The sequence below is a fragment of the Andrographis paniculata genome, unplaced genomic scaffold (genome assembly GCF_009805555.1).
Source record: "Andrographis paniculata isolate CXL003 unplaced genomic scaffold, ASM980555v1 Contig37END, whole genome shotgun sequence".
In the NCBI taxonomy this organism is placed as follows: domain Eukaryota; kingdom Viridiplantae; phylum Streptophyta; class Magnoliopsida; order Lamiales; family Acanthaceae; genus Andrographis; species Andrographis paniculata.
In genome coordinates this window covers 6,971,040-6,994,921 of record NW_026137570.1, presented here as the reverse complement: position 1 = coordinate 6,994,921, position 23,882 = coordinate 6,971,040, and the positions used below count along the sequence as shown (strand labels likewise).

Here is a 23,882-nt window from a genome sequence, read left to right as displayed (position 1 = left end):
TTAAATATAATTATATATTTTAATCACATTTTAAATTTCAAATTTTATAATTTTAATTAAACTATTTAGTTATCTTAATCTCAATCTATAATTATTTTATTATACAATAATTATTTTTACTAATACAATTCTTAATTACTTATTAATTATATTTTTTTCTGCATTACAGTAATACACTCATACTATATGGGACGAATGAAGTATTATTTCTTAATTTATTACAAAATCTCAAATGACCCTTTTTAAAATGAACCAAAGGAGTATCAATTTTTTTAAAATTAAACATACCCTTAACTATTACATAGACTATCCACCCCTTACAAAAAATAAAAATTCATTATTATGTTTGGTAAAATATATAACTGAAAATTAATTACAAGTTATTTGTACATATATACAAAAGATACACAAATTAATATATTTAAGATATGCTAATCAATAATAATAATAATAATAATTATATCATAAAATTCTATTGTCCAGATATTGAACTTTCTAACTAAGGTCTGTCGTAGATGGTGCAATGAACAGAAACAAAAGAAAAGGTTTGGACAAAAAATAATAAAAATAAATTTTATACACATTTAAAAGGGAAAAAAAAAATGAAATAAATTGTACTTCTTCGGTTCCTTCCGTAGGAATTGATTATGCTACTAAAATACTCAAGCACATAAACTAAAAAAAAAACTACTTATACAGTAATATTTTGATTTGAGAAAATATAATAGATATATATATATATAGGAATTATAAATAAAAAATAAAAAATTAAAAGTTAATACTAAAATAATAAGATAAAGTAAAAAACAAATTGATAAATTAATTATTTATTAAAATAAATATAAAAAAAAAATGGTAGATGAATAAAATTATTTAACTGAAAAAAAAAAATAATACTCCCTTCGTTCAATTTCTATTGTCCCAAACTATATTTGCACAAATTTTTAGATTATTGTCTTTTTATCATGAATTGACAAATTTATACTTAGATATTAAAAATAACGGAGAGAGTAATAATTATTCTGAACTAAAAAATTCAATTTAATTTCATTTTTATGCTACCATTTCTTTTAGGAAGAGTACGAAAAATTTCTTCAATCTCCCCCATTCCAAATCCTTTCAGCCAAATACAAGATTATACAAGTATACTTAAATTTTGATTATTAGGAATTTTAATGTAATATTTTATAAAAGAAAAAAATAGCACATTTTACACAAAAAAAAATAAAAATAAAAATATTGCAACAGTAGTATGTAAACAAATTAAAACCAAACTCAGGCAAACATACCCATTCATTTTCTTTCTCTATATGTTATTTCCATCCAACCGAAAATTGCAATAGAAGTACCAAAATTCAAAAGTAAACATACCAAATAACGATTGCAAATTTCCACGTTTAAAAAAAAAAAAAAAAAAAAAAAACCCTGTCGTAACAAAAGATTCGAAACCTATAAGCCGAACTACATGTATGCATATTTTTCGATTTTATGGATGAAAAGGCACTATATGGTTTATTCAAAAATTCAGAATAGGGTTGGCTCAAATTCAAATTCGACAACAAACATTTATATCAACTACAGAATCAAGCCTATACAAACATTGTAAAACAATGGAACAGCCAAACTTACGGTCGTTTCAAAAGTGATGCTTCATTTTCCAGAAACGGGATCGTTCATAGCAAGAATGCCAAAGAAACAACACAAGGTAGAAAAACACACAGATACATACATATATAAATCTAACAGCACAATTATTCACTTTTTTTTTAGTTTAAGTGCACTCACCTCGGTAGTATAACGAGTTGAGCAGACGAGCAGTTCAGACCGCAACTCATTACTCAAATGATCAGTGTTCGACCACAGCGCTCCACAGACACAAACAACGCATTATTCAGGGAAAGCTACAAGGCTCTCAATATATATATATATATGTATGTATGTATGTATGTATATGTATATATCTAAAGCGTTAAGCTGTGGCATTAACGGCTCGACTGGCATCCTCCTGCAGAAAAGTTTCCACATACTGCTTCCTGCTCATAAACACAGTAAATTATGCATCGCCTTTCTTTCAAGTATATATGCATCTTTCTATTTTATCGATTTGTCTTCCATTAATATCATTCTTATTCACAGATAAGACTGTACCTTGCAGGAAGATGATCGTGAGGGCGATTATACGGAGTCCAAACAGGGTCGCCCACAAAGAGTCGCATTGCCTGCAAAGATAGTTTCACAGTCAAGCGGCAATCCAAACTGCTGCCTACAAGGAACTGATTCCAAAATCTTTGCCTTTTCAATTCTAGTTAAAATCGGATTCACTAAATTAAATTAGAGTAAAAAATAATAGTTAAAATGTATGCAAATACAGGTCATAATTACCCAATCTAGGGGTGTGATTTTTTTATTTAAAATAAAAAACACCACTACTCAGTCCGCAAGGTTCCCAATAATTACTTCATTTGGGGTTGCAATTATTAAACAGATCGAACCGCCACTAAAATCTTGCATACACTACCAAATTTTTTGGCAATATTGCCCAATTTTCCTGTGGTTTGAAATTCAGCATAAATTTCATACTTTAAAAATTGCATAGTGTCATTGCATGAAACCCCCGTCATGCAAAAAATATAGATGAAAAATCATTTTCTCATCACACAAAAAATATAAAAAAGAATTTCATGCAATGTTTGTTTAAAGTATAATGGGACGCCATACAATTTTTAAAAGTATAGGAAGATTTACACTGACTTTCAAAATCACAAGGAAGTTATGGACAATTTTGCCAAATTTTTTTTTTTAACATGAAAGTACTTGTGTAAGAATTCGATTGCGCATCATCTCAAGTAACATGTAGGAATACACAGAACCACTTCAAGAAAAAGGCATCAAACTGAAGAACATATATTAATCTCTGAGATTTTCTAATCTAATTTAACTGCACGCCAGATGTCTCAAGATCGATGCATTAAATCTGCCCAGCTTCTGCATAGTAACTTAACACTGTTCGTATACATACAAAAATATCATCATTCATTATATTAAATAAGGATTTCCAAGTATGTCAGTGCAAACTCTTCTACGACATACCTTAATATAGTTGTCTGAATCAAGTGTAAAACGGTGATAAATTCCAGCTGGAAGAACAATCATGGCCCCCTTCTTCACCCAAACGCGAATCCAAGCTTCATTGCCATCACGGACATCAAAATAACCTTAACCATGAAACAATTTTTTTAAGCACTGTGATTATCAGAAAAATCCATAAAAAATATCTTAAAATCAGTATTAAAGAACGCACCACTTCCCGCAACACAGTAGCGTATCTCCTCATCCGTGTGCAAATGCTCTTCGTAAAAGTTCTTGATCTTTTCCTCATAGTTCGGCAATTTTTCTGGGCACACCTCACAGAAGTCCTATAAACAGATGTTTTTCAATTGTATTTGAGATTCACACGAAGGGTGTGTTCTTTTATCAAACTTTACCCAATTTCTACTATTCACTAAAAAAAAATTTTCCCTAAAACCATCAAATCAAAACACCTATTTTCCGATTTTTATATTATACTAAAAATTAATTTTATATTCAAAATATCACATCAATATCTATTTAGATCACATCATACAACTATTCAAATTCAAAATTTTACTATTTAAATCTCAATCCAAAATCCAAACCCCCAAACAAATGCACCTGAAATATAAAAGCCCCTTCATCTTACAAGTGTCCTCCAGAAATAAAATTTTTTGTCTAGAATTAAAGTCCTTTCGAAAACTCAAGATCAGAATATGATTTTATTACAATTTTGCCATTGGATTACGCCTATCTTTTCTCACCGTCGTTATTAGCACCATCCAATTCAATAGGGGTAATATAGTAATAATAAATCATTACTTAATGTGTAAAGATTTCCTAAATCATAATGCATTGTCAGACAGAAGAAGTTTATATTTCTATGAAAATGTATACCATGTAAGAATATCCACGATCTTCACGAATTTTTTTCAATTCTGGATCAGTTTCATAGTTGTCGGCATCTAGCTTCCAGCTGAGCACTCCAAGTTCTGGGAAGATATACACGATTTAAGATTATCAATCAAATCCTTATAATTGCCCTGTTTGTTTCTGATTCACTACGCAAAGACATCAACTTTTACGAGTAACATGGAGATCCGAAAATGCATACCATCAAGCTTTTCAAAAGACACAAACTCCTTTGGTTCCCGGTGATGCGGCAGTCTCTGATCTTCATTACTGTCATCCATGTACCAGGCCTGAATAACTTCCGCCCTGTCATCCTGCAGGAAACCCAATTGTTGGCAAAGATATTATTAATCGGAAGAGTTTTTATTTAGTGCAATTTGATCTTGGCCTATCAACCGCAAAATTTAAATGATGCATGTCTGAGAAGGGATAACAAAATATCTGTTATAGCCCACTTCTCATGTATTAACAAGTCTCATACAGCCTTTAAGATTCTGTAGGAACCTAACAATGCAAGCTCGCCATATTAAAAAGAGGGATCTGTTTTTACACCTTTTTTTTTTTTTTTTTTTTCGTAACCATACTTGTGACTTGAACATAGCAAGCTATTGTGTAAAACCTTTTCGGATGTGTTTTGAGTATTTCACAACTCGGAAATGAAACATTTTTTATTATTCAACCCTAATGATTCCCAATAAAAATACACTGAACTATTCAATCCACACAGTTCGCAGTAAAAACACTATTTTCTTTCGCAAAATATCACATTAAAATGCTGTTGAAACTAGAACTTGTCGAAAAAAAACTCAAACTCAAACCAAAACCAAACAAACCCACTATTTCCTCTAAATACACATCACATCCAAACCACTATTCAAACAAAAAACCAAAATCCCAAACATTGTTTATAATAATAATAATATTTAAAACCGAATTTCATTCAAAACATTCTACTTTCCATTTAAAATATCTGATCCAAAACCTCCAAAACGCAGACAAAACTCTTAATTCGTTTTACACTATGCATAAGTTTTTACAAAATACAAACATTAATAACTCATTAATAATAAACAGAGAAAAAATTACTACTTTTATTAAATAAATAAACAAAAAACTACATCCCTATACAAACACCTAAAATTTGGAGTGAAAAATTAATTCAAGAGCATCAACATCATCAAATCAAAGAATTTATTTCTTCTCTCTGAACATCAAGGTAAAAACATTAGCTTCAACCAAGAACACGAAGATGAAGCTCGCGATTTGTATACAGAAATACATAGTACTGATGAAGCAAACGAAACGATTACACGAGCAATCAAGCTCCAACTCCACGGGACCAAGCATCACAAATTCAGAACACACTGTAGTGTTAGGGTTTTCGAAACCACCAAACGACAGCACGGCCACAGAAATTACCAATCGCCGGATCAAATTAGGCAGAAAAATAACACCAAAATATCAAAAACAATCACCAGTTGTAGAAATTTCATACCTTGCTAAGAGACCCCATTTCGCCCAACAGAATTCTGCTCCTAAGTGAGAATCCACGCCGATGGTCGTGTTAAAATATCTTCCTGAACATGGGGATGCGTAGGCGGTCTTAAACATACTTTATTGGGTCGATCTTAAAAGACTATTTTACCCCTACCTACCACCCAATTCCGTAGGCGGTCTTAAACATACTTTATTGGGTCGGGGGTCGGGTCGGGTCGGTTCGGTTGGGTAGGGAGAATTAGAATATGAATTACTTTGGTTGTATTCTTCAAATAAAAATATGATGTGATATCGTTACAAAAAATATTAACCAATAAATAAAAGTTTTGTTTGATACTAAAGTAGACGATTATTAAGTAGGATAGAGGGAGTATTATTTTTTACACTCACAAAATATCTCATCATATGTTATTTTAATATCAAATTTAAATTAAATTATTTTCAAATCCATCAAAAAAAATATAACTCGTACAGCCGTTTACTTTGATTCATAATGTTCTTGACGGTAAGAACACGGGTGTCTTCTATCTCGATCAGTTTCCACATCACTTTTGTTATTTCTATATCAGCATTTTTTTTTTTTGTTAATTTTTTAAGTGGTGAGACTAAAATTGATTAAAATAATTTATATTAAGACAAAATTTGATAAAATTTTTATATTAGAATCAAAACTAATTAATTTTAAATATATTGAAACCAAAATTAAAAATTTTTCCCTTAAAATTATTATCTAAACAAAAACTTAATTATTTTTATTTTTTTCACCAACTTATAGTTCATTACTTCTAAGCTATTATTTTTTTTTATTTTTTTTATCCACATTATATTAATTTCAATATTCAAATTACTTTATTTATTACCTTGATGTTATTATATTTACTATTTTATAATACCTACAATAATTTATTTATTTCAATATATTTTTATTATGTAGTAATATAATAAAAATAATTTATTTATTTATACACATTCCTATATTTTATTTTTTAATAATATTTTATAATATTATATTTTAATTTTTAAATATTAATCTATGTAAATTTTAATAATTTGAAGCATATAATTTACTATTTTAAAATTTTTAATAGAAAAAATAGATCCAAAAAAATAATTTTAAAATATGATAGATAAAACGTTATAATTGGTTAATGATCTTTAAATATTTATAGATAATTCTTATTAAAATTTAAAATTTTAAGATTTAAAAAAAAAACAAAAAAGAAAATACTTAATTAATTTTTATTATTTTTGTTGAAGGTAATCGGTTCTTGAGAAATGTAATAAAATTAGAATAGTTGTATTTTTTATTAAAAAAGTAATGAGTATTGTTGTAATAAAAATCGAAAAGATAATCACAAAGACAATGAAGAAAGTGACTGTAACGGATTCTCTTATAACAACCATTCCTCTTTTAAATGAAAATTTTGAGATAATCTCGTCTATTTAGGGATGTGAACGGGGCGGGTTCAGGACGGATTTTGTAGGCTCCGAGACCTGCCCTGCTAGAAAATATTAGGACCCAAGACCCGCCCCGTCCCACTTCAACCCAGTCCCAAGACCCGTCCCGCCCCGAACCCTCCGAGTTCGGGGCCAATCCGACAAATCTCTTTTTTTTTTTAAAAAAATAAATAAATAAAATAAATTTTCTTTAAAATAATTTAATACTGGAAAAAATATGCATCAAAGTACCAAAAGAATTATAGTTCTAAAAATAAGAACAATCAAATATTGACGATAGTTTGTAGTAACGAAAGTTAGCCGTAGTCGCAATTATAAAGAGAATCGTAGGAGAAATAAATGCAAAAATAAATTTGATTTAGAATTATAATTATAATTATATTTTATATTTAATTTTTTAAAATAAAAAATAATATAATTTATATTGTATAAAAAATATAAATAAATTATAATAATTATTAAAATATTCGCGTTCGGGTCCGGGTCCAAAGTGGAGTGAATTTATAGTAAAAATCCGTAACCTGCCCTGAACCTCGTCGAGTCTAAAACTCTAAATTCACAACTCATCCCAAAACAAATTTTTTAGATCCGAACTCGTCTTATTAAGACCGGATCCAGGGCGGATGCGGGCAAACCCGCCCCATTTGACATCCTACCTCTGTTCGAAAGCACTTCTTTTCTACCTTTTGGCGCCTTACCATTTTCAATCACACAGTGGCCATTGTTCATATAACCGTTTTCAGCCCTTCAAAATTCCCACCAATTCCTCTTCGTCTTCCATTTCCCCCAAAATCCACCATAGACGTATAAATCCGCACACCTTCATCGCCGCCGCTCAACCCCTTGAAGAAAATTTCAAGCACAATCCTCAACCGCTGCGTCAGTTTTCTTCCAGGGAGGAGAGAGAGATCGAAGAAAATCAATCGATAAATAGAAAGAGGGAAAAATCCGTACAAATTAGAAATCAAGGTTTGGGCGACAATGGCGTCGTACTATGCGGGGCAAAACGTCGATCTGGAGAAGGGGAACGGGGAGAAGCTGTACCCAGGGATGATGGAGAGCCCGCAGATGCGGTGGGCATTCGTTCGGAAGATTTATTCGATTCTGTTCGTGCAGCTGCTGATTACGTTTGGAGTTGCGCTCGCGATGTATTTGGTTGAACCTGTCGGGCGTTTCCTGCGCACGCGCGACGGCCTCGCTGTCGTCATCGTCGTCACCGTGCTTATGGTTATATGTAAGTTTTTATTGATTTGATCCATCGATTTCTTTAACAATTTTTTGTGAGAGCTCGTTTGATCTTACGGAATCGAATTTGGAAGTTGTTTTTTTGAATTTTTGTTGATATGTATGTGTGTTTCTTGTTGATTTTTACAATTAGGGTTTGATTAGATGATTCATTTAAGGGTTTACTGAAATTTTTTGAAACTTTTTGAGTTTTGTAATTTTGAAAATAGTAAAAAATTTATATTTGATATAATATTTTACAAAAATAAAATATATTTGATATAATATTTTTTTTAAATTGAATAATGCTAAAATTTTCAAAGTTTTGGTGTGATCAAGGCCAATTTTGATTTTTAATTTTATTTTTTAATTTATATATATACATACTAGCTCCCCACTAAAAAATATATATATATTAATTTTGTATAAGATTTTTCTGTTCTTAAATCACTTTTTCTCTATTACTAATGATATTATATCATTAGAAACGGAATTAGGGACGGAATTACGTTAGCTACGTGAACGAAATTCCTTTACAAATATACTATTTTTTCCGTAGTGCCCCGTATGGCTGCTAAGGTGTTTAATTTATGTTAATAGAAGTCCATTAACTTATTAGGGTTAATCAATTCTACATTCAAAATATCACATCAACACTTATTTATATCATATCATACAACTATTCAAATTCAAAATTTTTACTATTCGAAGCCCAACTCAAAATCCAAACCCCAAACAAACACACCCTAGGGTTTATAATTAGGGTTACCCAACTCAAAATCCAAACGCCAAACAAACACACCCTAGGGTTTATAATTAGGGTTAGTCTATGATTTTTTGAATTTTCTTGATATATATATGATTTCATTGTTTGTTGGATGTAGTTGAATTTCTACAATTATGTTGAAATAATTAATGTGGATTTGTGGCCTTTTTTATTTTTTATTTTTATTTTTTGAAACTTCTTGATATATATATATATATATAAATAAATGATGATTTATCAAGTGATTCATCAAAATATGATTCAAATTTTATATTTTGCAGTTTGCATAACAATGCATTGCGTGGCTCATATCCATCCCTGGAACTACATTTTTATGTTTCTCTTCACCATCTCCATGGCTGGCATGGTTGGGGTTGTTTGCACTCAAAAATCAGGTATGAGTATCAATATATCGATAAATAAATTATTTTTTAATTTATACTATTTCGATCCAGTAAAATTTCGCCTATAAAGTTGCACATGGAGACTAAAGAAAAAATATATATTTTAATGTAAAAATAAAAGTTACATAATACTTTCTTCATCAAAATAATTATTTCACATTTTTTGGCAATCCGCTAAATTTATGCATAATAATTTATAATAAACAGCTTTATTCATCCACAATTTTATTGTTCTTATATTTTAATCGTTAATAACCAATTTATCTATGCTTCTCTGTTTACTCTATTACTATTTTATTATTATCTCTTTAATAAATTTTTTATAATACCACTGTTTTATTTTTTACATATTTACTTTTATATAAAAATATTATTATTTTTTAGTTTTTATGTTTGGATACTATAATTGACTCAAATGGAGTAATATTTTGAAAATTTTATTTAAATTTTGATTTAATTGATTATTAATGTAATTTAAGGATAAGCATATATTTGGATAATAGATTTCAATTATTGATAGATTTAAATGAAAAATAAACATAAATTCTACGGATTGAGAATGCTTATTTTTTAATTATGAGTTTTGAAGGTACTAGATGCCTAGATGACACCTTTTGAGTATCGGTAGTCTCAGCTTGTGTTTGTTTGGAGATTTGGTTTTTGGATTGGAATTTGAGTCGTAAAGATTTTGAACGTGAATAGTTGTATAATATAAAATAAATAGGTGTGATGTTTTGATTGTAAAATTAATTTTTAGTATAATATAAAAAATGAAAAATATGTGTTTGATTTGATTTTTTTGAGGAAAAAAATTGAATGAATAGTAAAGTTTGGGAAAAATCCCGGAAACAAACACACTTAGAGTAAATTAGTCGACACAAATCAAATATAACTTGTCGTTGATGTTATTTCTCTTACAAGGCAAGGAAAAAGATGAGAAAATATTTAGGGAGCTATCTTGTTCCGTTGTGCGTGTGTAAAGTCAAGTACATATTTTTTAAGATTTTATTTTCTCCGGTATTAGCATGCCACACAAAGAATGAAACAATCTAAAAGTATCAATGTATTCCTAACCAAATATTATTTGTTCCATCAGGTGAATCTTTGTTATTGGCAGCCGGCTTAACGGCGCTCATCTTTCTTGCCCTCACCGTATTCACATTTGTCGCTGCATCTTTTGGCTTCGACTTCAGCTTCTTGGCACCGTTCTTGCTTTGCGCCACTTTGTTGCTGATAACCTTCGGTTTTATTAGGGTGCGCATTCACAATCCCTCTTTCTATATAAATAAATGGGAAAGATATAATTTCGGTAGTATACATATCATTATTTATAATTTTTATAATTCAAGTCTATTATGTTTTTCGGAAATAGTCTTATATGATACTCATTGTTATAATGCTTACTTCTAAAAATGTGTTGAGTGTCACATGTAGAATTAAAACCATTAGAGTTGAGTATGGGTGCAATGCAAAATTATTTCAAGACAAACGAAGAATTGTTACTTATTTGATATGGCTATTTTTTTTCAGGCAAAATTGTTTAAAATTTACCCGTGGTTTAGAAAATCGGCATCGTACTCATGTGATTTAGAAATTGCAAAAGACTTTATCGTATTTGGAAAATATTGCACATAATTTCCTAAAAATTGCATGAGATGTATAAAATCTCCTGAAAAAAAGGATCGTGTGCAATGTTACGAAAGCACATGCGAGTTTTATACAATTTTTAAACCATAGAGATGAATGGTGCAGACTTTTCAAATCACAAGTAGATCATAAGTAATTTTGCTTTTTTCAAATTACTGTTTGATGAATAATATTAGTATTTTTAAATGTGCTAATTTATTGCTTGCTTTTGGCCGATAGATGCTCTTCCCAATGGGACATATTTGGAATCAAGTGTATGGCTTCCTCGGGGCAATGCTATTCTCGGCATTCATCATATACGACACTGATAATGTGATCAAACGATTTGACTACGATCAATACATCGAAGCAGCTGCCGCACTTTATATGGACATAATCAACTTGTTCTTGAGCTTACTCGAACTTTTCGGAGGTCCTAGAACCTAAAGGGATCTATAGATGGATCTATAATGTCGTAAATATACTAAAAATATCAAGCAAATGTTAATAACAATGTGATCCTCCTCTACTTTTATAGTAAGCAATATTAAAGGGTTGAATTGTGATAGTTTGTTTGAGCTTAGTGTATTGTTTAGATACAAATAATTAGGGTTTATTTGGTTTTAGTTTGAATTTTTTTTTTTAATTTAAATAATATATTGATAAGATATTTTGTAAAAAAATAAATAATTTTTTAGTAAAATTTTAATGAACTGAGTAGTGTTTAATTTATTGGAGCCAAAACCAAACAACCTCATATGATATTATTCATTAAATATATTTTAATATGTTAATGTCTATTTATATATAATTTTTAAAAATATTAAATATATTTTTAGTTTAAAATATTATATTGAATTTTATACAAAATATGATATTCAATATTTATTTATATATGGTCAAAATTCAATTTCTTATTATTAAAAAAAAATGAAATTGCAAAATTTGAATGTTGGATGCTTTTAGTTTAAGTTTAATTTTTTTTTTTTTTATGTATTTGAAATTCAATTTAAATAATGTTCTAATTTACCATTTTATAAAATATAATAATGCTTTTTTAGTGAAAACAATATAAGCTAGATAGTAGTATTTGATTCTGAATAGTTCTGAATTTAAGGTTTTTTTTTTTTTTTTAAATTTAATTTTTGTTTTAAATAGTATTTTTATATAATTTTTGTGAAATAAAATAGTAAATTTTTATTTGAAATCGTATAATTTGTTAAAAGCATTTTGAATTTGAAATATTTTAAACTGAAACAAAATATAAATAAACATTTTATATAAGTTTTTAAGAAAAAATCATCCATATAAAAAAAAAAATTATCTACAAATGTTTAAATTTGATAGATATATATATATATATATATACACTTTTTAATAAATAATACGAAAATAAAAGTACAAAAGTAAAATTTTATATACTATAAAAAAAATAGATAGAACTTAATACAATTGGGCTTATAAGAAGCCCATTAAAGAAAAGCCCAACTTGAAACAACACAACCTATATAAGCTGTAAACAGCAGCTAGGGTTTGTGTTGGGCGCCTTTTCCGCGGAGAAGCTTGGGTTTCAATCTTCGTCCATCCTCTGAAGCTCAGCAGCTCCGCCACAATGGCCGTCGGGTATTTCACTTCTCTCTATAAGCTAAACCATTATTGAAATACGCAATTTTGCATTATTGTAAGTATGTAGATTGTTTGATCCAATTTGAGGTTTGTTTCGATTATTTGGATGCTCATGCTCAATTGCTGGTTTGGTTTCTGTGCACTGCTTCAGGAAGAACAAGAGGATTTCGAAGGGGAAGAAAGGAGGAAAGAAGAAGGCGTGAGTTCCTGTTCTACCGAAATATGTTTACATTTTTATTTTTTATTTTTATTGATTTGTTGCGCAATGAATGTTGATTTGTTCGTTTTGATTTTCTAGGGTCGATCCGTTTGCTAAGAAAGATTGGTACGATGTGAAAGCGCCATCGATTTTTAACACAAGAAACGTAGGGAAAACCTTGGTCACTCGTACTCAGGGTACTAAGGTGAGATTTTGTTTTGCTATTAGAATTATTGAATGATAAATGCACAAAGATCCATGATCATTTTGTCTGTCTATATGCGTTGAGTGTCACTTTTATTTCTTTTGAGCTGTGACATATATATTTTCCAACATTTTCGTTTCACTGTTCAATCCTCCCATTGGGATTAATAGTGTGGGTTATGTTTGTAATATAGAAAAAAATTATAGCTTATAAAGATAATCCAGTGCTATTGCTAAACGAGACTAAAGAAGAGATGAAATTATGGAATGAAGAGTAAAGTAGTGGAAGTATACAATATTCAATTTCTTGTTACAGTGTGGGAGTGGTTTGCGAAGAAGAAAAGTGAATTTATATATATGTAATTGTTGTTTCTTGCTGTCAAGGATTTTTGGATGATAAAGTTGTAACAATAATTGATTTTGTTCATCCAATTTCATCTGTTTCTCTTCCAATTTTGTATGGGAATTTTCTTCACCAATTAGAAGGATTTCCCATGTATAGGAAAATAAAATTTTACTTTGGCATGTGTGTTTTTTTTATCATTCACAGGCTGTACTAAACTAATTAGAAGTGTATTTTATGTGTTTAGTTGAAACCGAGAAGATATCAATGTGTGTATTCAAGAGACTTGTGGCACTTACAAAATTTAAGATGGATTTGGGCATTAGTTTTTTGTATATTTGATAAAAATATTTTTGAGGAGGCAATGTGATCATTCCAAAAATGTTTCATAATTTCAATGTTTACAATTAGTTGTAAATTTTAATTTTATTATATTTACTGCCAAAAACAGATCAAAAATAATTTATGATTTTCCTTTATTTTCTGTAATTTGCTGCAATTCTTTGCATGTGTACCTTATCCTAATAATAGAATCATATTTTTGGAAAAAGTGTTCCCTTTTCAGTTTTCATACTTCTATGTTTCCTGAGCCTAATGAATACTGACAACCTAATGTATCAGATTGCTTCGGAAGGACTCAAGCACCGTGTGTTTGAAGTGTCATTGGCTGACCTTCAAGGTGACGAGGATCATTCTTTCAGAAAGATCCGTTTGAGAGCTGAGGATGTGCAGGGAAAGAATGTCCTCACTAATTTCTGGGTATCAAGAACTGAATCTCTTATCATTATATTCTTGTACTGCTTTGTTTCATGAATTGGTTTCAAGTAATCACATTTTTTTTTCTGTTTTGGCATAACTCTGCAGGGTATGAACTTCACCACCGATAAATTGAGATCGCTTGTGCGCAAATGGCAATCCCTGATTGAGGCCCATGTGGACGTCAAGACAACTGACAACTATACTTTGAGGATGTTCTGCATTGCATTCACTAAAAAAAGGGTGAACCAGCAGAAGAGGACATGCTATGCACAGTCGAGCCAGATTCGTCAAGTACAATATTTATATCCCTCTTGTCTAATCTTGATAGTTGTTAAAGACCAGTAACATTAGACGAATCTACTATTTTTCATTGCTATCCATGCTATTGTGTATTGATAGATCCGGAGGAAGATGCGGGAGATCATGATTAACCAAGCACAGTCATGTGATCTCAAGGATTTGGTTCAGAAATTCATTCCCGAGTCGATTGGAAAAGAAATTGAGAAAGCGACATCAAGTATCTACCCTCTGCAGAATGTGTTTATCCGTAAGGTTAAAATCTTGAAAGCTCCCAAATTTGACCTTGGCAAGTTGATGGAGGTAAGTTGCTTGTTTTTGTCTCTGCCAAACATCGATAGAAGTGAGGGCTATTTATTGACATAATATTTTTAATTATTATATTGTCGTAGGTTCATGGTGATTACAGCGAAGATGTTGGCGTGAAGCTAGACAGGCCTGCTGAAGAGCCGATGGCTGAAGCAACCGAGGTTATTGGAGCATAAATTGATTAGACTTCACTTGAAAGACTACAGGAATGAGGAAACTACTTGATTATCGGTAAGTTAGTGAGAGATATAGCAATCTTACGTATGGGCTATATGAGATTTCATTGATTTCGAAATTTTCTTTTTGATCCGAATTATTCATTACTCAAATCTTGGTTTTTTTTGTAGCATTTTGTGATTCTAAGTGAATTATTATTATTATTATTATTAATCTTCTTTTGGCTCTCGATTTCAATTATTTCATGTGAGCAAAGTGCCTTTCTAGAAATTTTTTAGAAGTCTCACGACTGAATGTCCGAGACATTTTTGATGACTTTACCACCTCTTTGTAGTGATAGAAGCAATAGTTTATATGCCGTGTTGCTTAACAATTCGTTTGGAGCATTTAGTACTTATGCTACCCGTAGTTGTTTACTTTCGAACACGACTTGAGTTTTTTTATTGAGTTGTGTTCTAGTGCACTTGTTTAAGTAAAATTAACTCAAGTTCGACTAGTTTGAAAATGGTCTAGCTCGAACTTGACTTGACCTCAAGTTCGTAATCTTGTTTGTTTTCTACACCATTGTAGAATTCTAAAATTGTGAAATAAATGATAGAGACTACGGCACCCTAATCCTTTTTGTGAGTTTCTATTCGGCAAATAAATTTCCGTACATGGATTGATCTATTGTGCGCCCATCCTTCATGGAATCGCGTCGCTATATACCAAGTTTGGTTTGGATAAAAGTTTAATTTATCTCTAAGTTGCGAGAGGTTCGTCTTGCATCATTCTTGTCATTGACAAACTAGTATATGTTGCAACTTGGATTTGGTACAAAAAATTAGACCAGAGAAATAAAAATATCTAATAGTACATTTATTTTGAAGTATAGGGAAACGAGGGTGCATTTGGTATAGCTTCTCTTCTATTGTTTTTTTGAGATAGAATTTCTAAATTTGAAAATGAATGCTTTTTTCTTTTTATCTTATATTTTAATTGTTCTCCCTATGGAAAATTTTAGTTAACTGAAAATTGAGAAATATAAGTATTATGTATTTGGGTTTTTTATTTTTACATTTTATTATTATTATTTTTTTTATAATTTTCTATAATGTATTTGTTTTCTCATTTTTTAAAATTGGACACGGTGACTTAGCCTTGTTGATTATCATATACTGACATGTTCTACTCTTGTTCGGAGTACAATTATGTTCTTATCTATGACTGACTATATTTTCAACATAATTATATTTTTAGAAAGTAAAAATATTTTAGTCATTTATATTATAAATTTATACCACTTTTGATTAAATACTACTTCCTTCTTCCCACATATCGGTATTTTAGGAGGGGTATAATTAGTAGGTAATTAAGAATATATTAGTAAAAATAATTATTCGATAATATAAATAATTATAAATTAAGATTAAGATAACTAATTAGTTTAATTAAAATTTTAAAAAAATAAAATTAAAAAGTTTAAAATGAGATTAAATGTGTAATCAGTTTTATATTAAAAAAAAAAAGTAACATGGTATCTAGGACAGAGAGAGTATTATTTTTTAATTTCTGCTCCAATTCCTAGCAAAACATTTCTTTTGCACGGAGAGTATTATTTTTTAATCCATAAAATTTGTATTGTTAAAAAAATGTGAAAAATAGGAAAATGGGGAATTGTGATGTTATTTGAGTAATGTAGCTTTTATATTTTTTGAAAGTATTTCATGAAATAAAATATTTTATTTTTATTAAAAATATAGATTTATTATTATTTTTTTTTACAAACTAGGGATAAATCAATGCTTTTGTACCATACAGCTCAACTGTGTTATAAGAAACACCATTATTTATTCCATGCGGATTTTTAGATAGCAGCTACAGTCTCATATCATTAAAAATAAAATAAATACAAAAGAAAAAGTGGATACAAACTACGGATATAAATTGAGAGGAGAGAGAGAGAGAAAAAAAAAAAAAAAAAAAAAAAAAAAAGACTATCATTCCATCGACATCCAAGCCACAAATTCCTAATTCCCAAAAATATGTAACTCAACCGATTGAATCCTTCTTTAGCATGCTTAAGGTTAGGAGTTTGATCCCGTCGGAGCGTGAATTTTATATCTAGAGAATCCAATTAATGTGGATTTTGATAAGTTCAGATTCGTTGAGCCGTCATCGATAGAAAATTTGATTCTAAATTAACAAATAGCATTGGATGGCTTGTATTCATTTTTACTTTCCTCCGGCTTATCACTGATAGTTTATTTAATAGTTGTAAATTCAAATGACAATTAAATACAAAATTTAAATTTATTACGAAACTTAACCTAAAACCTTATAATACGAGCGGACAAAGGACAAAAGTCATGCACTGCCACTCTTACCGTACATTTTTCTTTCAAAGTCCTAGTAAGGTTCTTCTTTATATCGAATTAAACTATATATTCCACCGCTCCTAAGGTACGATTTTCTTTCAAAGCCCTAATAAGGTTCTTCTCTCCATCGAATTAAACTATATATTCTACCGCTTGTATGAACCTCTCATAACAAAATGCATAGAAATGTTTCTTTTTGTATGTGCTTAATAAAATTTTTGTGATTAAAAACTATAGCCTTGTTTACAAAGCACATTTTCAAGCACTATTTATTTTTTAAAAATATTACATCAAATACATTTTTCTTTCCACAAAACATCAAATCAAATACTAACTTTTTACTTTTCCAGACTTTCAAATTTCCAAAAACCCCTATCTAAACAAACCCTATATTTGTTTTACTCCCTCCGTCCCACATACCATGTTCACGTTGCCGTTTCGGTCCGTCCCACATTCCATGTCACTTTTCTTTTTTGAAAAATGATTACATACTTTAATCTCATTTTAAATTTTTTAATTTTTTTAATTTTAATTTAACTAATTAGTTATCTTAATTTTAATTTATAATTATTTATATTATAGGAAAATATACATTCTTAATTATCTACTAATTCTTAATTATCTACTGATTACTCTCCTCCTAAAATATTGTAGTGAAGCGGTATGTGGGACTAAAAAATTAAAAGAACAAACAAAATTCAAAACTGATTTAATTGAAAAAAAATAAAAATCAATCAATAAATAAAGCTCTTCAACTCATAAACCATCCCATAAAACAAGTTCTTATTTTATAAAATAAACCCAAACCATAAAAAAAACACCAAAACTCAAAACAAATTATCGATCAAAACCAAATAACACAACATCCTTTTAACTTAACCCCCCAAAAAAAACCCCATCTTAACTTAACTTACAAAAACTAAGACTACCTCATGAACTCACATTTTTTGAAGAACCAAGGGAAGGAAAAGATGGGATTGATTCAAGTATCAATTTCCTATTGCTTCGCAATCCCGACGACGACGACGGCGGCGGCGGCGACGAGATTTTCCCTAACCGTTGAGGCGGCGAAATCCTCTTCCGGTTAGGCGAGGACGAGTTGATGGCCCCAACCGGCGGCGATACCCCTTGAAGAAACTCCGGCATTATTATTTCCTCTTCCCCAACCGTTGCCATCCGTTGATCGATCTTGGGTAGTGATGGGAAGAAGCTTGACTTTTGGAACCCCGCAAAACCGGGCAACGAGCAAATGGAAGGGACCGGATACATTGGGAGCTTTGGCTTTGACAAAAATGGATTGATCAAATGCCTGAAATCGTGTTTCAACTTTTAAATATTTGTCGCGAAAAAGAAACCATGCAAATCACGATAATAGGAATGAACTATTTGTACATTACGTACCCTACGGTGTTTGATGGAGTCGACGGAGGCGCCGAGTCTATTTTTGGTTCGATGGTGTTTTGGATTTTGATCTTTTTCGAAGGTCGATCGCTTGCGTCCTTCTCAATAGCTTTTGGTTCTTCGGATTCGGATTCGGTATCCATCGAGCTTATACTCGAAACTATTTCAAATATAGAAAGCGTTTTTAGTACATATATGTATATATATTTTTTCTTTTCACAAAATATCTCATCAGACAATATTTAAATAAATAACTCAAACCGCGTCAATCTTATACTGATATAAAAGTGTGTGGGTGTGTTTGTTTTGTAAAATGATTTGAAGGAGAAAATCTTTACGTGTATGAAATATAAAAGTAATAAATGTGTATGATATATTAATATTTTTGAAAAAAAGTGTATTTTTTTTTGTTAAAAGAACAGACACTATGTATCTCTTCCTTTTTTCGCAAAATGCATTTAATTTCGACGTTTGAAAGCTAAACTCACCATTGTTTTTCCGACCAAACTTGTTTTTACACCCTTCGCACCTACAGTTGATCGAGCATCCGACACCGCCCTTAAACAGCAAAAATCGAGATGATCCACGTAAGTTAACAAGCGAAACGACGAGCAGAAAGAACTGCAGCAACGATTATTCGAAAGCTCAAAAGATCAAACCTGATAGCATTCGCAGTATTTCTTCAGACAGCTCGATTTCTTGCAGTTGCAACCTCTTTTATGCCGAGCAGAAGCTGGTGTTTTGCTAGAGTCATCCTTCACAACGAAAAGCAAGATTAACAAACACATATAACTATCGAGCAAAATCGAGCGCGCGCACACACACATATATATATATATATATATATGTTTGGCTTCTAACCTGTCTTTCTGATGAAGAATCGGAACCTCGAATCACTTTGGGAGCGAAAGCAAGAGGATTTCTCGATTCAATTTGTTTACGCGTTGCAGAAACCTTTTCCTTATTGGCAGGTCTGTTGAAGCATTCGATACACGCACAAGGTTCCCCGCAGAAGGTTCCGGCAGCGAAGCATTCGCAATAACTACATTCATGTAAGAAAACAAAAATACCGATAAATAAACAGGATTAATGTTACTCATCGAAAAATAATAACTTTTAGACTACAAATGGATCGACTTCAAAACGACATATCTGTATTAACTATGCAATTACTAAACGAGTCGAGATAAAAACACAAGGGAACTAAAATAAAGATTCGATAGGAAGCTAAAAGTACATATACGCGCATATATATATATTCGTCTTACAGTTTCAAGCATTTCGATTTCTTGCAGTTGCATCGCCCGCATGATTCTCCCTTGCTGCCCGTCTCCATCCTTCCACTGATTAATGAATTCAATCCGTAAGTCATAAAAAAGGTTGTAATGAAAATGATTTTGATCGAGAAATCGAGAAGCAATCAGATACACACACCTTTTCTTCTTCTGAAAACTCTTATTGGTCTCTTCTTTCGGCATACCTCCCGACTCCTTGCAAGGATCGATCACAGGAACAGCACCATTTTCGACAGAATCATTCTCAAACAAGACTTGATTAGAAGTTTGAGACACGAAACCGGTAGATGACGAGCTGTGGCCGATCAATAGTCTTCCCGAAGCCTGAGCTTCACGATTGACGATTTTGTATCCATTGGGAGTCGCCGCTATAGCATTTAGGTGCAATCCGACACCATGCAACGCTTGGCCTGAAAAATCATTCCCAGCGGCGTTTGATAGCGCTAATTGTTGGTTCGAAGAAGTGTTGCCGTTTGATTGTAGCAATAAAGAAGAATTTGTCACTGAATTCTCCTCGAAATTGTTTCGGCTGCCCCCCGTCGCCTCAAAAACCAGACAGCGTCGCCTCACACCACGGTAGAAACCCAATAATTGCTGCAAGAATAGTAAAACATAAACTACATTTCAATCGTATAGCGTTCTAATCGAATAACAAAGGATCTGCTTCTAATCCACGAGCAAAATTGCACGAAAGTTTAATTTTCATTCGATGATTCGAAGATGAATGCAACAAGGGCAAACTCTACACAGGATCATTAGCTCATTTAATGTTACTGTGCTTCATATGCAAAATAATTCGATCAAATTCTAATAATCGCAAGAAACTATGAAACTAAATTTGCATATAAATCGAATGCTACCTCAAAGGGAAAAACAGAGAAGAAACTTTACCTCGTATTCCATCTTTTCGCTCGAATTCATTCCATCGTGAGCAGCCGAAGCATGTTCCATAATCTCAGTTTCTTCTCCAAGCCGAGCAGGAAAGTTTTCAGGTCGACTCAGTTCACTAGAAAACGCTGCGCTGCTAGAGTCTAAGTTCTGGACCGCACATTTAATGCTTCGGTAGTAAATTGCAGCTGGATCAACTGGTTTTTGTGATTCCAAAGTTAACGGATTTGAGGTTTCTGGAATCAAACTCCCCCAATTCCTTGAATCGACTTGTGTTAATAAGCTGCTTTGAGAGCACTCTCCTGCAAATGTCGAAGATCCCCAAGAACAATCATTTTTGGCTTCAACACAGTCGCCAGGCCTCGAGGAGGATTCCCTGTTGATATTTTCGACAAAATCAGCCACAAGCTTCGAGCATTCGTTAGATAATTCAGCAGCTGAATCAGAATCAGGTTCTGGATTTTCTTCGTGTTCATCCGGTTTCTTACAGTGGTCTTCATTTTCTCCGTATGTGTTGCTCGTGATTCCATCGCCAGAAGAAAATTCAGGTTTCGACAAATCTCTGGAGCATCACAAAGTGAGAATGGCTGTCGTAAAATGTCATTGTACATATAGAAACATGTGTGTTTATCACTTACCTTCGAAGAATTCGACATTCCCTTAGAGGATTAACTTGCGGCGAAGTGAAAACTGACGGCATTGGGCCGAAACTAAGAGGATTTATCGAGTGAGAGAGGAGTGTCGATTTCAACGGTTTGATTGGTGAAAGATTGTTAATAAAACCAAAGATAGGAGAGTCCTGCAATACCACCAACAAAACTATAACAAATCCCTAAGCATCAATGGAAATTATCGAAAATGCAAAACTATAAGCTCCTTTTAAAAAAAAAACAAAGAACTGAGGATCAATGGAAATTAGTCTGAATATGCAAAAACATAACCCTTTTTGAAAAGAAACCTCGAGAATCAATGGAAATTAGTCGAAAATGTGAAGAACATGACGGCTACCATACAAATCAGCCACATAGCAATTAACTACACTCATGAATTCAATCAATGTTACCAAATGAAGTAAAATAATCTAAGCCAAAAGTATGACAGATTGATCAACACAACACTTGAACAACCTCTTAAGCATAAAATCCAACGAATCAGGGGCAATATCGAGCAGATCCTTTGCAAAAATACAGATCAACTCATCATTCTACAATTCAACTACATGGAAGAAAGGATTGTTTCTTTAAAGCTATGTAAATGTATGAACTCAGCTTGCAATGAAGTTTGGATGTTCGAAGCAACGATTTCAAAGTTTTTCAACATTAAAGCTCAAATTTCAGTAACAGAACTAAGATCAGTTACCAAACTAAACCATGGATGGAATTTGAAAATTAATCACATTAAACCTTTTTTTCCAAATCAAAATCCAAAAACAAAACAAATTAACAAAATCGCCAAATCAAACCTCGAATTTGTCAATTGACGTCTCAGCCTGACCGCCGCTGCTTCTCTCCGGACTTGCCATCGCCTCCTTCCTTTCCTTCCCAAAATCATCACCACTCCTCTCCATACTCTTACCTCCTCTCTCTCTCTCTTCCTAATTCTCTCTCTCTATATATATGAAAGCACCTGTATATTGTATATCGTATATATCGATGATTCGAATCAAAATTTCCAGAAAAACCAAAATTCCGAACACGAATTTGGTTGCAGAGTGACGGAAACTTATACGCAAGAAGCAGAATCGGATGATTCTCGGTTTGATTTGGGAGGGAAAAACCAAACAGGCGTAACGTATAGTGAATGGCTTCGTTTGGATTGCAGATGGCTGTTGCTGCTGGCGCTGGTGATCTGTTTGTTTGGTTTTTTTAGTGTGTTTATGAATAAATGCATTTTACGTGTTGCTTGATGTACTGTACTTCCTTTTCAGGATATTCCACGTTTACCGCTGCTATTATTATTATTATTATTATTATTTAATTATTATTAAAAAAAAAATTATGATTAATTAATTAATTAATTAATGATTTTTCCAACAAATTTTGTCAAAGGTGATTTAATTCAGTTCTATAAATCTCTATTTGCTCTAATTTTTCGGTTCCCATTTTCTATATTTGATCAAAATAATTTTTTTATATATTTAATTTAATAAAACTAACATAAATAATAAAATATATTTACATTTTATTTAATATTTGAGTAATTAAAATTTTAAAATATCATCCAATCCACAAGTTTCTATCCGATTTTAATAATTATTTATTTTCACTATATCCCAATATAATACTAATATTTTTAAAACTGCCGTAAAAAAAATAAATAGATATTTACTTATGGAACGGAGGGGAGGAGATTTACTTATGGAACGGAGGGGAGGAGAAGTATTACTATAGTATATTATATTATTTTTTCAATTTTATATTATTATTATTATTTAATTGAATTCCGTATTTATTTACATATAATTGTTAACAGATGTATATTTATTTTTAAATATATTTCGTCTTATATTGTTTCAATGCTTATTTAATTTCAAATTTGTTTTCACTCGAAATTCTCTTTTATATCCAAATAATAATTAGAATATATAATTATAATTTATTTATAAAGATATTTATGAGTTTATATTAAAAAAAAATTATATTTAGTTGATACATGTAACATTGAATTCTGATTTTATATAAATGATACAATTAATAATTTTATTTTTTTCAATTTTTCAAAATGGTAAGTTATTAGTGTCACAAATCATTGATTTGATTACTACTAATTCTTGAATTAATGCTATTTGTATGTTACTATTCATCCGTACATGTTTTTTTTTAAATAATTCTTTCTTTTTTTTATGGGATTGCAATAAATTAACATATTTACAATAATACAATAATTGATTATCTTATATACTTTAATTTAAATATAACTGTAAAAATATTTCAAATTGTAACATACATAGAAATCAAATAAATTGCAATTTATAACTTTTGCAAAAGTGTGCAAAAAAAAAAAAAAAATTCAAAGTATTTAGAAATAAAATTATTTATTATTTGATTCATAGTATGATGATAAAATTA

At 30.8% G+C, this 23,882-nt stretch overlaps 4 protein-coding genes across 4 annotated transcripts; 2 read left to right on the top strand and 2 right to left on the bottom strand.

Moving 5' to 3' along the window:
* Positions 1–1,625: 1,625 nt before the first annotated feature.
* LOC127250656 (acireductone dioxygenase 2-like) lies at positions 1,626–5,605 on the bottom strand. The gene is made up of 7 exons (XM_051274037.1): positions 5,480–5,605; positions 4,187–4,298; positions 3,970–4,064; positions 3,302–3,416; positions 3,091–3,215; positions 2,149–2,219; positions 1,626–2,033 (listed from the first exon to the last, which is right to left on the bottom strand). The coding sequence occupies exons 1-7, from the start codon at positions 5,495–5,497 to the stop codon at positions 1,970–1,972; spliced, it is 600 nt and encodes a 199-aa protein (XP_051129994.1). The 5' UTR covers positions 5,498–5,605; the 3' UTR covers positions 1,626–1,969.
* Positions 5,606–7,840: 2,235 nt separating this feature from the next.
* On the top strand, positions 7,841–11,406 carry LOC127250186 (protein LIFEGUARD 4-like). Its single transcript, XM_051273346.1, has 4 exons — positions 7,841–8,173; positions 9,211–9,324; positions 10,430–10,587; positions 11,200–11,406. Exons 1-4 carry the CDS (start codon positions 7,921–7,923, stop codon positions 11,404–11,406), a joined length of 732 nt encoding a protein of 243 aa, XP_051129303.1. The 5' UTR covers positions 7,841–7,920.
* Positions 11,407–12,495: 1,089 nt separating this feature from the next.
* Positions 12,496–15,110, top strand: LOC127250465 (40S ribosomal protein S3a). The gene is made up of 7 exons (XM_051273768.1): positions 12,496–12,582; positions 12,737–12,784; positions 12,884–12,989; positions 13,953–14,090; positions 14,196–14,381; positions 14,490–14,690; positions 14,780–15,110. Exons 1-7 carry the CDS (start codon positions 12,572–12,574, stop codon positions 14,870–14,872), a joined length of 783 nt encoding a protein of 260 aa, XP_051129725.1. The 5' UTR covers positions 12,496–12,571; the 3' UTR covers positions 14,873–15,110.
* A 2,858-nt stretch (positions 15,111–17,968) lies between these two features.
* Positions 17,969–22,659, bottom strand: LOC127250464 (protein tesmin/TSO1-like CXC 2). Its single transcript, XM_051273766.1, has 10 exons — positions 22,277–22,659; positions 21,453–21,613; positions 20,818–21,376; positions 20,066–20,520; positions 19,900–19,974; positions 19,493–19,673; positions 19,291–19,386; positions 19,120–19,189; positions 18,632–18,791; positions 17,969–18,539 (listed from the first exon to the last, which is right to left on the bottom strand). The coding sequence occupies exons 1-10, from the start codon at positions 22,379–22,381 to the stop codon at positions 18,161–18,163; spliced, it is 2,241 nt and encodes a 746-aa protein (XP_051129723.1). The 5' UTR covers positions 22,382–22,659; the 3' UTR covers positions 17,969–18,160.
* Between the last annotated feature and the right edge of the window lie 1,223 nt (positions 22,660–23,882).

Excerpts from the sequence above, each read along its gene's own strand:
- LOC127250656 (XM_051274037.1), bottom strand. Across the intron at positions 3,216-3,301 it reads CTACTGTGTTGCGGGAAGTG|GTTATTTTGATGTCCGTGAT; the intron begins GTGCGTTCTTTA and ends TTCATGGTTAAG. Across the intron at positions 2,220-3,090 it reads ATTCAGACAACTATATTAAG|GCAATGCGACTCTTTGTGGG; the intron begins GTATGTCGTAGA and ends CTATCTTTGCAG.
- LOC127250186 (XM_051273346.1), top strand. The coding sequence starts at position 7,921 with ATGGCGTCGTACTATGCGGGGCAAAACGTCGATCTGGAGAAGGGGAAC. Across the intron at positions 9,325-10,429 it reads TGTTTGCACTCAAAAATCAG|GTGAATCTTTGTTATTGGCA; the intron begins GTATGAGTATCA and ends TTGTTCCATCAG. Across the intron at positions 10,588-11,199 it reads TAACCTTCGGTTTTATTAGG|ATGCTCTTCCCAATGGGACA; the intron begins GTGCGCATTCAC and ends TTTGGCCGATAG.
- LOC127250465 (XM_051273768.1), top strand. Across the intron at positions 12,785-12,883 it reads AAAGGAGGAAAGAAGAAGGC|GGTCGATCCGTTTGCTAAGA; the intron begins GTGAGTTCCTGT and ends TTGATTTTCTAG. Across the intron at positions 14,091-14,195 it reads ATGTCCTCACTAATTTCTGG|GGTATGAACTTCACCACCGA; the intron begins GTATCAAGAACT and ends ATAACTCTGCAG.
- LOC127250464 (XM_051273766.1), bottom strand. The coding sequence starts at position 22,381 with ATGGAGAGGAGTGGTGATGATTTTGGGAAGGAAAGGAAGGAGGCGATG. Across the intron at positions 21,377-21,452 it reads GAATGTCGAATTCTTCGAAG|AGATTTGTCGAAACCTGAAT; the intron begins GTAAGTGATAAA and ends GTGATGCTCCAG. Across the intron at positions 19,190-19,290 it reads AATACTGCGAATGCTATCAG|GGCGGTGTCGGATGCTCGAT; the intron begins GTTTGATCTTTT and ends TTGCTGTTTAAG.